General features: G+C 43.5%; 2 protein-coding genes and 1 long non-coding RNA gene across 6 annotated transcripts; all 3 read left to right on the top strand.

Moving 5' to 3' along the window:
• Nucleotides 1-3,493: 3,493 nt before the first annotated feature.
• On the top strand, nucleotides 3,494-4,475 carry LOC117188756. The gene is made up of 3 exons (XR_004472824.1): nucleotides 3,494-3,949; nucleotides 4,011-4,227; nucleotides 4,360-4,475. It is a non-coding gene; the product is annotated as an uncharacterized LOC117188756 (long non-coding RNA).
• A 4,316-nt stretch (nucleotides 4,476-8,791) lies between these two features.
• On the top strand, nucleotides 8,792-9,348 carry LOC108164171 (cytochrome c oxidase subunit 7A1, mitochondrial). The gene is made up of 3 exons (XM_017299787.2): nucleotides 8,792-8,888; nucleotides 9,023-9,092; nucleotides 9,150-9,348. Exons 2-3 carry the CDS (start codon nucleotides 9,048-9,050, stop codon nucleotides 9,291-9,293), a joined length of 189 nt encoding a protein of 62 aa, XP_017155276.1. The 5' UTR covers nucleotides 8,792-8,888; nucleotides 9,023-9,047; the 3' UTR covers nucleotides 9,294-9,348.
• Nucleotides 9,349-10,251: 903 nt separating this feature from the next.
• On the top strand, nucleotides 10,252-12,667 carry LOC108163783 (coiled-coil domain-containing protein 28B). Of its 4 annotated transcripts, none has more exons than XM_017299262.2 (4): nucleotides 10,252-10,453; nucleotides 10,561-10,792; nucleotides 11,539-11,970; nucleotides 12,046-12,667. In XM_017299262.2, exons 1-4 carry the CDS (start codon nucleotides 10,325-10,327, stop codon nucleotides 12,267-12,269), a joined length of 1,017 nt encoding a protein of 338 aa, XP_017154751.1. In that variant the 5' UTR covers nucleotides 10,252-10,324; the 3' UTR covers nucleotides 12,270-12,667. The 4 variants fall into 4 exon arrangements, with proteins under 4 accessions (XP_017154751.1, XP_017154754.1, XP_017154753.1 ...); XM_017299265.2 differs by having other exon boundaries at nucleotides 10,253-10,453; nucleotides 11,893-11,970; nucleotides 12,049-12,667; XM_017299264.2 differs by having other exon boundaries at nucleotides 10,253-10,453; nucleotides 11,893-11,970.
• Nucleotides 12,668-12,877: the final 210 nt, after the last annotated feature.

The following is a 12,877-nucleotide window of genomic DNA, read 5'->3' as shown; positions in this document are numbered from 1 at the left end:
CCACACTGTACGTAGACGCGATGACGTTGCCGTAATTGCAACATACTGCCGATATGGCGCAAGGGGCGGCGGGCAATGTCGATCTCCTCTATAAGTTGACTTGGCAACAGGTAGGAAGTTGAAGGTGAAAGAACATCTCTGTGGTATTACTACTGACAGATTGTCTATTTATAGAGTGTATAGTAGGTACAGGTAGATAACAGGAGTACATATTCCATATGATCCATAGTTCCAGCTGAAAAAAAGGGGATATTCTAATACACACAGGAAATCTGTTAAAAATCTTTTAGGGAACATGTAGTGTCATAATGCTTCAAAAATTGGACCTACATATATCTCAGCTATAATTAAAAATGGAACTAACTGAAGACATTTTCAAATAAGTTTTATTCTGAAATAATCCATCAATAGGACTTTTGATCTTCTTATGATCTCATAGGCATTCAGGTGTTTTTTCGTTGCATTAGAAAATGCAAATTTATAGGCAGTCTTTAACTTTTAAGATCACAAATGTTTCGGAATATGATTTTTCGAACTCCGTAATCTAGTGATCTGCTGATCTTCTTACCCGAAACCTTTATGTAGGAGAACTCTCATCAAATGCTGGAGCTCATCCACCCTATACCAAAGAGCGTCTCTCCCGTCTGTTCGTTCGATCCTCAGACTCAAGATACGAGTACAGAACACCGCGAAGGGGCATAACAAAGAGGATTGGTGTGAGTGTGAGTGCAATGCACTGAACGACCGAGTACATTGGCCCCACTCAACCAGGCACACACTCGCAAACCCATTCTATCTCGCAGCAAACACACCCACACACACACACACACACACACAGTGAACAAGTTGTGCGACCTTCTGTTGTCTGTTCCCGTATATAGCCATCTCGTTCGGTTCGTTGCGCCGTTTGCCGTTACGTCTTACGTCATCCATCGGCTGCCTTCTGTTCGCCTGTTCCCTTAACATCGCATGACGCAAACTCCACCAAGAACGTACATTTCTCAACCGCGCGCCACTAAAGGCCAGACACCAGACAGAAGGCCGCATTCAACAGATTGTTACCCCGGCGGCGGCGTGGCGCACATCCGAGTGGTTGCCGCAGCTGGGGAGCTCTTTAACAGCGATGGGCATAGAAAATCATTAGAAGCAACCCGAGAGCTACCAAGTTTTCATAGAAATGGCAAAAATCTGGCCGCAACTTTGCCAGGAACTGGGTAATCGACGGTTGGAGCTGGAGCTTGGAACCAGAGGTGGAGATGGAGCAGCTGGAGCTTGGAACTTGAGGCGGAGATGGCGCTGAAGCTTGGCAGTTTGAGTGGGGCTAGGAATGCTCGGTCTCTGGGCTGGGTGGGGCTGGACTGGAGACCGGACTGGGGTACTGTAGTGCGCTCTGCAGCTGTGGACTCCAACTGGCGTTCAGGTTTTCAGTCCACTAACATCGAAATGGTTGGCGCTGGCTGTAAAATTAACATAACAAATAGATAGATAGGGGGCATTTTCCGTTTTCGAATTATAATTTCCAACGTTTTTTATAGCACAATGGGGCGGGGCATTACTTTGCCGCGTTGATAATTTCTTAGAGCCTGTTCGTTTATGTTTAAAACACACAAACGAAGAGCGATGCGATGCCACAGGAGAGATAGGAGCCCCCAGGTTGTGCCCCTCCTCGAGGAAAGGCATCGCACCAATTCTTAGGCCAGGGTAAGGCCTTTTTTGCGTATGGGGCCTTCTAAAATTATAATTTATTATTATTATATTTCGTTTGCTTAATTACACCAGGAAAACAGAAGTTGTGCACTCTAAAATGGAAACACACCAATGCCGAAAATCAGGGGAACCACAGAACCGAACCACACGCCTAGACATGCATACAATCCGAAACGAGAACAACAGGCCACCATCCTCAATGAGACCGTGGTTCCGATGATGCGATGCGAACCGATGTGAATTTTACTTTTCTTTTTTGTCTTATTGGGCAAAAAATCGAAAAAGATGGCTACTAGCAAAGCGGGCTAACAGAAAGCATAGCATAGCGAATGTTGCGGATACTATTCGTACGAAGATTCGTATTCGTATTCGTAGACTTCCCCATCGACAATCGGTTGGGGAACGTACGCGTACGAGTCCGAGTACTCGTGAGTATTCTTCGCATTCGGATGTTGGGGCCGCCCTAGGAAAGAGGAGACCGAACCAGAGAGTGAGAGAGAGAGATGGCATTATTTAAGGGGCACACCACCATTACACGAGACCTTCTCAAGGCTGTTGTGGCCTCTACCTTTGGGGGAGCTCCACTTTTTAGTCGCAGTTGAGGCGCGCGAACACACGCCGACATGGGGAAGTCTTGACTATCGTAGCAGGCGATCAGAAGGCGGCAGCACAGGGACCACGTGGCGCTCTCTCTCTCTCTCTCTCTCTCTGTCTCGGTCTGGGAAGGTGGGGTAATGGTGGGTTGCTTGTTTGTTTGTTATGCGAGTGGGTGGTTGGGGGGGTAGTGCGGAGGGGTAGGCAGAGTAGTCAGGGGAAAATGCGATTACCCGACACTCGGAATTGTACGAGTACTCGTGTCTGTTTCGCGTATCAGTAAAATGAGTGCCATGCCCCTCCTCTGTCTTTCCGCCCTTTTCGTGCTTCGCTCGACTGTTGGTTACATCACGCTTTCATGAACTTTGTGGCGACTTGTTGACCTAACCGAAGGGGAATGGTTGGGCAAGGTAGGGGCATGCTTGGGGAAGCCACGGTCATACTTGCGGAATTTACAAAGCAGGATACTACTCTGAAGGAGAGCCTTTTTTGGGTAAATGGGGCTTGAATAAATTTGAAACAGTTTTTATTGGATTGTATAAGAGTTCGGTAGGGTAGGGCAATTACTTTTAGAGGAACAGGGGCGTCGTTTTTGGGGAAAATTAAAGGTTCTTAATTGATTTATGAAAATTATAGAGGATTATATTTGTAAAGTTTCCTTCTATATAAAAGATAAGCTCCTACAATCCAACTGCAAAATATTCAAATCGAGTTGAAATATCGACAGGAAAGAACAATTCTTTCAAGAAATCTACGTGAGGGACATAAGGAAATATTGATATGAAGCTTTTGATATGGACATATTATCAAATTATAGTTCCAAGCATCAAAATGTTACGTTTCCGATAAGTTTCTTTAAATATTTTAACTTTAATTCGTTATCTTTGAACTTTGTAAGGAATAAAAAAATCTTTTTCATAAGTCGCACCCCCCTTAGACAACGTCACTGTCCTTTCAACCCCACCAAAAATTATGGCATGCCCGACCACATATCAAATGAATTCTCCAACTTGGAGCCAAAGTTGACACAACCCACCTGGCCAACAGAACAGACCACCTGAAACAGAACGACAATTTTGCCCAAAAAACCACTGAAGTCCCCCACGTATTTATACCCCTCTGTGCGTGGGGTGGGGCAGTGCCGGGGCACCTGAATGTTTGCTGGGGGGGTTCGAAAAAAGGATACTTTCATTTCATGCCCGACGAGAGAGTGCAAACAATTTTTAGTGAAATTTTCGAATAGGCGAACAGCAAATTCGTAGGGCTGTAGCCCAGGTTTTGGTTCTGTTCGGGTTCTGTTCCGTTCTGGTGCTGCTTCTTCTGCCCTCTGCCTCTGCCAGCGACGATGTCGACGACAGTTTGATGATGATGATACTCATATGTATATTCGCATGTGCTGCGGCGGGGTGCTCAGAGCCCGCCCCATTTACTTTTTTGTTCTCATGCGCAGGCCGGAGAACCGAACAGAACGGTTCTAAATGATGACGGGAGCACCGGCGCAGGAGAGCAGTAACAAAAAACACAACAGCCACTTAGAATGATAAAACAAACCCCAACACAGAGTGGGAGTAAGAGAGACAGAGAGGAAGAGCAAGCAAGTTCACGGGAAGCGCACACGCAAAACAAGGGGGGAAAAGGGCCCACATATGTATGTACGTTATGTTTGCTCTTTCGCACACACGACATTGACTTTGAAACACATTTGACAGGCGCAAAAGCTCATGATCACGACCGAAGCAGCAAGTTAGCTTAGAAGACCGAAGCTTTTGATACCCTTGCAGAGAAACAACAACATCGCCCTCAGCAATGGCGTCCGTCCAAAACTTTCACGTTCTATACCCTTTCCAATCCATTCCTATATATCTCTCACTTGCCGAAAACAGTATTTACCATAAGGGATACAACATACGTGGAGCAAAATAAACGGTATGGTAAGAGTACCCTCTCTGAGGGCATAAGCAGAAGAAACTTCAACGAACCAACAACAACATGTTGGATGAGCAAACATTTGAGTTCTTATATATAAATATACTCATACTCATAGTTCTCCTCTCTCAGTAATTAGCATTTTTAGCTAAAGGCCTACTATATTGCTGGCCCGCTCTAACGCAGAAGCAACAAGCAAACAACAGCAAAAGCAAAGGGGCATCTAATTCTCCAAACGAAATAAAGGTAAACGAACTACTCGCGCGCGCGTGTGTGTGTGTGTGTGTGTGAATGAGCGTGAGCGTATTTCATTGTCAAGGTGTCACTCGTCTGCTCTCGCTTGCTCTCTGTTGCTCTCTCAGTCACCCGCAATGCCGCGTTCAAGAGTGGAAGCAGCCTGCTGTCCGTTTCTGCGTCACTGTTACCGTTAAAACTTAAACTTAAAACAGTTCAAACATTTTTTACAACATTAATCGAAAACAAAATCATCAGCCAAGTGGAGAGCCAACCCGAACCGATTCACCGTTGTTGAATCACTCACAGTTCCGAACCCACTCCGGGTGCGAGTGCGAGTCCGAGTCCGATTCCGAGTGCTGCTTCAAATTCAAAACGATTTTCAGAGGCAGTGCAAAAGTCACAGTAACACTCCCCAACCAGCCCCCAAAAGACCCACTGTACTCCTATGTCTAGGGCTGGCGGACTGCTTGCTCTCAAACGAGTACGAGTATGACACAGAGCGAGTGAGTGAATACTGTGAATGCCTTATATTCGTAGCGGTTTTGTGAATTTTGTAACAGGTTCTCAGCACTCAAAGGTAGCGGGCGTGCTCATGTTGGCCCCTGGTTGGTTGTGCTTTTTGGTAAAGCAGTGCGGCCGAGCGAGAGAGATGAATATACGACATGTTTGCTCAGTGTTCGATGGTTCGTTGCGCTCTCTGCTGTTCTCTCTGCGCGCCTGATAACTGTTTTAGTTAAAGAGCAATCCATTTTGTTTTGCGAAAAGGAAAAGGAGTAGCGCCAATGTTCATGTTCTGGCCTGGCCCCCATTTCTGTTGTTGCTGTCTCGCATCTCTGCTACTATTGCCGTCTCGCCGGTTCGTCATAGGCAAAGCTGCGAGAAAGAAACGGACGTGAGACAAAGCTGCGCGAAAAAGTAGCAGATGCTGAGGGTGCTCTTCTGTTGGCGAGCCATCGTCCCTCCCGAAAAGGGTAGTAAAACTATGGCGGCTTATATCATATCAATAATTTACTTGGATTTCTTGAGTTTGACTGCAGCAACAAGACGTGTCTGTTTACACAATGATTAATTGATATTTGAGTCTTAAGCTTTAAGCGCATTGAGTGCCAAAAAGCTAATTAAGCATTTTGCATGCTATCTTCAGTAAACAAAACGCAGCTTATTTACAAAGCTCACTAAACAAAACATTTCTTAGAAATGAAATTATAATGAAATTTAAAAAAAATATTCCTTATTTCTGATCGAATCTTATTTAAGGCTCGTCTTTTATAAGCTTCTCTGGCTTTTGGGCTCTCCGGGTTTGCTGCACTGCCCTACAGAACTTTTCTTTCGAAAATAAACTTGGTTCTCAGGGCGGGATTAAGGCTGTCAGCCACTTTGTAGACGAGAGGGGGGTAACACCCCGCTTTTTGGCTTTCTGATAATGCTTTTTGTGCTTTGCGGATTGAAAGTTTTCACAGCGCTTTTCAATATATTTGTTAGTGGGTGTCTGTCGCGTTAATGTGAGAATTAAGGTGCTTATGATTTAATAAAAAATAGCATAGGCCTCTAAACATACGACTATGTACATATTTTTAAAGATATTTCGAAGATATTATAGATGACACAATATCATATCATACATACAAAATTTTGTTAAAATGTAACGCTTATAATTAAAGTTCTCGGAGGCATTTGATTGATGGTTGACCAAGGTCCTTTAACATACTCTACCAGATGAGCGAGGCGACAGAAGAGAGTAATACGTGAGTGATCAGGGATCCGGGATCATATGTGGACAAAAATGTCTAACCATTTCTGACCGCCAAAAAGTTTATTTACGTAAATTCTTGATAAATCGGGGTCCCTGAAACTGTCATCCGTTTAATATTATTAAAATTAGCTAGTACTACATCAGTGACATTTGAGGCATAATAGGTTTTGCACGTAAATTATTGATAAATCGTGGTCGAGGGTATTTTTTGCTGCATAAGCAAGTGAATCGATGGTTGGCGCACGATCACGATTGATATCCTAACAATTCAGAGGGTGATGTATACCAAAAGACTGGCCGATCTAAACCAATTTGGTAGTTATGACCATTCTCTACGATTCTGCATTAACGGTTTGGTTGCCATTGCTCTTATAGTCTGCGAAAACTACGGACGGACGAAAAAGTGCAGACGTACAGACAGACATATGTATGTATGTAGCTGTACGTACTCGGCTATTGATGCTGATCAAGAACATACGTATTTCATCCATATCCAACAAAAAACTAATGTATTATATCTTTAATATAAAATGTTTATAAGTAATTTCAATCTGCTTGAAGGCTTGTCGTTCATAAGCTCCTCTGACTTATCCGCTCTGCGGGTCTGCTGCTCAGCCCTAGAGAACTTTTGTTTCGAAAATAAGCTTGTCTCTCAGGCCGGGATTGAGGCTGCCAGCCCCTTTGTAGACAAGGGGGGGGGGGGGGGGGGGGGGGGGGGGGGGGGGGGTAACCACCGTCACATTTTGGCTTTCTGATAAAACTTTCAATCCGCAAAGCACAAAAAAAGCATTAACAGCGCTTTTCAATGGATTTGTAAGTGTGTGTGGGTTTGGTTGTGTGTGTGTGTGAGAATTTAGGTGCTTTTTGATCCATAGATTATACCAATTTGGGGAACAAGCGCAGGGCAGATAATATTTTTTCGAATCCCTTGAACCTTCCGAGTCACTAAAAGATCGTCATCTTAAGCGATCTTGGCTAAAATGTTATTCTAGTCTTTTTCAAAAAGTGATCCGATTCTATTGATTTCTATATTAGTTTCGCAACCCATACGTATTATATATGTATGTATTTTAAATATAACGCTTTTGGTTAATGTTCCCAGCGCCATTTGCTTAGACTCAGAACTTTTACACACTCACCGCACACCCAGAAGAGAGAGGCGAGGCGGCGACAGAAGCAGAGAGTAAGACATGGTCAGACGATGCAGCTTGCAAAACACGTTCAGAACTTGGAATTATTTAGCTTGGAACTTTTCGAGAGAGAGACCAAAGAGAGACAAAGAACAGTACTGAACCCAGCCGCAGCCCTAAGCTAACCGAACACTCATGAACAACACTCTCCTCTCTCTTCAATCGTCCCCCCCGCCCCTCCCTGGCATACGAATGTGTAATAATAAAAGCACTCGGAGGTGAACTTGACAGATTTAACTTTTTTCAAGTTTCGTTTCGGAATACCAAAAAGCAGCCCGCCGCATCGCAACTTTGGCAAGTTAATTTCTGATGGAAGCTACAGTTTTTGAAAGTTCTTGTGCTGGGCGCTGAAAATCGTCGAAGGCTTTAGCAGGGCGATATGTATTTGTTTTAAAACAGGTCGATGGTCGGCACCGGTGTAGCGGCAGAGACCGATCCGAGCGTAAGCGTTTTCTTTTTTTGCTGAGAGCTTAAACAGCTTTTTACCCAAAGAAATTATATTATTTGTTTGCTGCTGCTGCAGTACTTAGCTGTCTGTCGGTCTAAAATTAAGTTCCATTTTTGCTTGTCGCATAGAAATATTCAACAGCCACCCCACACGACGAGAAATGGAGAAATACGAATCGAAACCAACGGAATCTTTGCGGCCGTTCGGTGTTCGCTTTCGTTGTGTCTACAAATTTTATGAAGCCGGCCGCCGCTTGCACACAACGAACGCCCGACCGCCAAATTGCACAACTCATTCGGTGTAGAATTATTGTAATCCCCAACAGGCGCACAGAAACAACCAGCAGACGGTTATCGCCAAATGTCTTCGGAGTGCTTTTTTAGCTCGCAGCGCTTTCCGCCATGTGTGTGTGAGCGGGACAACGGCTGTGCTTAACGGCTTTTTGCCGCGCCCCATATACGCCTGTATATGCGTCCCGCTCTCGACCAGTGTTGCATTCACATGCGGCCGTAAAATCGAATAGTGCAGAAATGACGCAATCCGCGTGTTGTTTTCGCTGTGCGCCTGCTGAAAAATTCACAAAAAGCCAAAATAGCGCGGAACGTATAAATCGGGTACACTGGACGTTCCGCGGCTTGGCAATCTTTAGGGAAAGACTGGCAAAACTAGCTCTTTTTCTGTATTTTCACAAACTTTAATTTGAATATCTTCATGCTTGGGGTTTGTTTTTAGTTTTCTGTTCTTTTACAGTATTATCTTTATTGTTTAAATGTTATTAAATGGTTTAATCAGTTAATTGTAAATAGTTCCATCGGAATGTTCTTTGTTCTACGTAGCACTTTTTGAATTTTTAACGTTTGGCGGAGCCCGCGTGGATTCAAATTCTGGCAGTATTTTTGCTCTGCAGCGTCTGACAACTCTTGAATGCAGTTTTTTTGTCAAAAACATCTGTGTTGAAGTCTATTTTTAGAATTTACAAAGAAATTGCAGCAAATATATTGCAATTCGTAAGTTTTCACAGAAGCTTCTTGAGGTAAGAGCTAATTTTTATAGGAATAAAAGGAAACTAATGCATGAAATAACAGCTGCATCAATTTCGCTAGTGCTACAATATTTTAAACTTATTCAGGTTGCTTTCTTATAAGTTTTTTTTTTGCATATTTTCAGCATTACATAACAGATCATTAAGACCATGGCGCTGCCCGAGGGATTGTCTAACAAAATGAAGGTCTTCCAGGTGAGTTATCCATTCATATTTCTAGTAAATCATATTTGATAAGCATAGTTTCTTTAGGCTGTCAACGATGTTCCAGTTTTCCTGAAAGGTGGCCCCATAGACAAGGCGTTGTTCGGCATTACGGCGGGACTGTGCGGAATCGGACTTATTAGCATTGTCCATATGATCTACACAATGGGCTTTGCCAAGAAGAAGGCCTAATCTAAGCGCTCACATGTCATGTTTTATCTATTAAAGCAAGACACTGTATTGTTAATGATTTTATTATTTAATACATGAGAAATCTACATTTTAAATGCCCGCCAATGGACATTTTTTCACAAATCTAGCAGAGCAGCACTGTTCTTCAAAAATAGATTGAGTTGAGATATTTCGTCATTCCACGTCATTCATCGGTCTCTAGACCGCCAGGATTTGAATCTCAAGGTCATCCCATCATCGTAGACGTTTGATAAATATCCAGGAGCACTTTCATCGCCTACTTGCAACGGAGCAACGGATTGGGAATGTATGAGCGATAGGAGCGTCTTTTGGACCTTTTCGATCCCGTAGCCAGATTGCAGCTACTCTTGGGCAGCTACAGGGTGCTCTTGAGGTTGCACTTGCCGATAAGATGTATAAGAATATGATATGATATCCGAAATCAAACCACCCGAAAATTAAGATACCGGAAATTACTTCCGTCTACATTAAAGGTCATTATGGCCAAGAACTTGCAACGCTTTTCAATCAAATGTCGCGTACGTTTCAAATGGTATTTGTCTGCACTGAAAATCGCACCAACACAACGGCCCTTGCCGCCTTTGCGATTCAAATCTGGCGGGCTGGTGGTCGATGAATGATGGGAATGACGAAATCTCCATATATACTTTAAATGGAATTTTTGAGTACCATTTGCAGACAAACTAAAAATAAATACTGAAAACTGTTTAAACATGATGGTTGGTTGGGGAGTGGTATATTGGTATATTTTGTCAATATCATCAATCTATTAAATTTCATTTTGAAAGGTATATTGAAGAAGAAAGGAATATAGAAACTTTCATACGAAGGTTTTTTGAATTTTCACTCACAAATATAACTTGTATTCGTCAGTATATTTACGGTATATTTATTAAATGAGACGGTATGTTTCGGAATATTTCTGAGGGTCGGACGGTATATTTTATCAATAAATCCGCGGTCACACTGGTAGAAACAGAAATTGTAAAATTTAGCAAAACAAAAGAAGAATGGAGCCCAACGATGAAGTGGTAGAGCGCCAGAAACTCGTGCCAAACGATGTGGAAACGGAGGAAGAAGCTCAAAGCCAAAGCGCACCGAAATCAGCTCAAACCCCTGCCTCGCCCGCAGTGCCAAATGTAAAGATTCCCACTTCCCCCAAACAGATAATCACACCCAAACCCCGCCCAAATCCTTTCGTTGGACAAGTTCCTGGTCAAAGATTCATCATATCTCCATATTCCAGATCAAAATCAAAGGCATATCCAGTGGGGACACCACGCGTAGCCGAAACTCTGCCTCCTGTTCCATAGAACGTACCATATCCGAGAAGGACAAAGAGAAGGGACAACAGCCCACTGCCACCAAGGTGACCTATGTAAACGAGAAACGACCACGCCCCCAGGCCCAGGGCGGCAGCGGAGGTGCTGGCGATGAACGCTTCGAGTTCAAGACGAGGCCACGCAAACTGCTCAAAGGTGGGTTCCTGCCGATGGAAACAGACTTACTCATGTGGTTTTCTCCTTATCTTCCAGTTGCCATGAACGCGCGGTATTGGTATTCGATCTGTCAGCTGTCTCCGTTTCGTTTTATTGATAAGAACCAGCTGTCGAATGGATGGGTGTCTATCGAGTCACTGCCCGCCCGCACCTCTTTTTAGCTATGAGTCAGCCGTGCCCCTGTCCACTTGGCCATATGGCGGGACGACACATTACGGCTAAATTATTCACAGCCCAGTCCACCCACATTCTTGGATATCTCGTTATAATTTTAATAATTGAAATAACAATACATTTGCCTAGCACCTCCCTAGTGCCTAGACAGAGCCGGGCCGGGCCTCTCTTTGTAGTTCCGTATGACGCTATGGCGCTCCTCGCCTTTTAGTTCCGTGTGGGCCTGCGCCTCTCCTATTATATCTGGCTTTGATTTCTGCCTGGAGCCTAGCCCTCCCCTTTTGGCTTTGTGTCTGGTTGTGGCTCTCCTTTAGGTTCTGTGTGTCAGCACAAGTCGGTTCATTCGCACGTTCTATCGTATATATTTATAGAAATTTATAATTGGAGCATTATTTATTCATAGTTCATAGATTTTTGCACCTGAATATTGTATATATAATTTTCTTTGATGATGTTTAGTTTATTAATTTTTTATGTTTATACTTTTTCTTTCTTATACTTTTTTACGTAATTCCATTCCACCCGTATGATTTGGCATGATGGTGGTGCAGATGGTGATGCATTGGAGCCCACACACAGCAGTGCAAATAGTTTGAATGCCATTACATTGGTCAGCAGCGAGTGGCTATCCCCAGATCCCACTATCACCACCAACACCACAACCACCGCCACCAGCACCATGAATAACAACAACGACAGCACAAAACCCAACCACAACGACACCGACATCAACAGCACGTGTAGTAATATTAATTATGATAGCAACACGAATACACCGCGTTCGCAGCGTCGCAAACCGCCAATAGCAGCAGCGACAGCAGCAGCAGCATCGATGCCAAATGCCAGCGTCCATAGCGACAAATTCGACGATCGTCCAATAAAACATCATTCCTTTGTCTCCGAAGTGCCCGATGTCAAGCATATGGAACGTGCCCTCCTCGGTCTACTGGATGACTTTCATTCTGGCAAGCTGAAGGCATTCGGTGAGCTTCAATCGAAACTGAAAACAAACGATAGTTCTTCTAATTGAATAATATTCTTTGCTCCACAAAAACAAGCAGGCTCTGGCTGCACCATGGATCAGATGACCAAGATACGAGAGCAGCAGGAGAGTCTGGCCAAATTGCATTTCGAACTTGCTGCCGCCGAGGAGGACTCCCTGGAACATGGCAACGAGTTCAACACCAACAAGGCGCAGGAGAATATGCTGCAGCTGATGCAGCGCCTCGAACAATTGTCCATCTCCATTGAGCAGCTGCAGACAAGTCACACGGGTCTCTGAGACTTGGCCCAGCCCCAACGGGGGGACCAACGCCTGCTCTGGCTCTGAACACGAACACGAACACACAGACACACTTGCAATGGGATTCAACCAACATGTTTTTAAACGAGATTAGCAAAAGTTTTTCATAGGATTTTCAATATAGGATTTGTGTAAATATCTAAGTTGTATGCTTAAGTAGTAGGACAGAACTCGACGATAAGCTTCTTATGCTAACTAATGTTTAGCACACTCGCAATGATTGTGAACTAATTTAGATTATATCTTTCGCCTAGCATAGCATAGCAATAGTTTCCTCAAAGACAGGACAGTGCCAAGATGTGGGTGCTACAAAAACAAAAACGAAAAAAAGTTGACCATTAGAAACATTGTTTGCGTTTCATTTGAGTGCTACAAAACAGAATTTGTTATCAGGCTTTTGATGATTCACGAATGAAATTTGTTCAATTGATTGTTTTTTTGTTATAGTTATTTGCATACATACAATACATACATAAACCCATATACATACATCGCGGAACCTATTAAAGTTATCATTTTTATAACACAAATATTCAGTAAATGGTTTCATAGCATTATCATTAAATGAACTTATTTATGTGGCCTGT

The sequence above is a fragment of the Drosophila miranda genome, chromosome 4 (assembly GCF_003369915.1).
Source record: "Drosophila miranda strain MSH22 chromosome 4, D.miranda_PacBio2.1, whole genome shotgun sequence".
Taxonomy (NCBI): Eukaryota; Metazoa; Arthropoda; class Insecta; order Diptera; family Drosophilidae; genus Drosophila; species Drosophila miranda.
The sequence above is the reverse complement of the archived record's forward strand: the minus strand, read 5'-3'. Positions and strand labels throughout refer to the sequence as shown.

Excerpts from the sequence above, each read along its gene's own strand:
- LOC108164171 (XM_017299787.2), top strand. The coding sequence starts at position 9,048 with ATGGCGCTGCCCGAGGGATTGTCTAACAAAATGAAGGTCTTCCAG. Across the intron at positions 9,093-9,149 it reads ACAAAATGAAGGTCTTCCAG|GCTGTCAACGATGTTCCAGT; the intron begins GTGAGTTATCCA and ends TAGTTTCTTTAG.
- LOC108163783 (XM_017299262.2), top strand. The coding sequence starts at position 10,325 with ATGGAGCCCAACGATGAAGTGGTAGAGCGCCAGAAACTCGTGCCAAAC. Across the intron at positions 10,454-10,560 it reads CCTCGCCCGCAGTGCCAAAT|ATCAAAATCAAAGGCATATC; the intron begins GTAAAGATTCCC and ends TCCATATTCCAG. Across the intron at positions 10,793-11,538 it reads GCCACGCAAACTGCTCAAAG|ATGGTGATGCATTGGAGCCC; the intron begins GTGGGTTCCTGC and ends ATGGTGGTGCAG.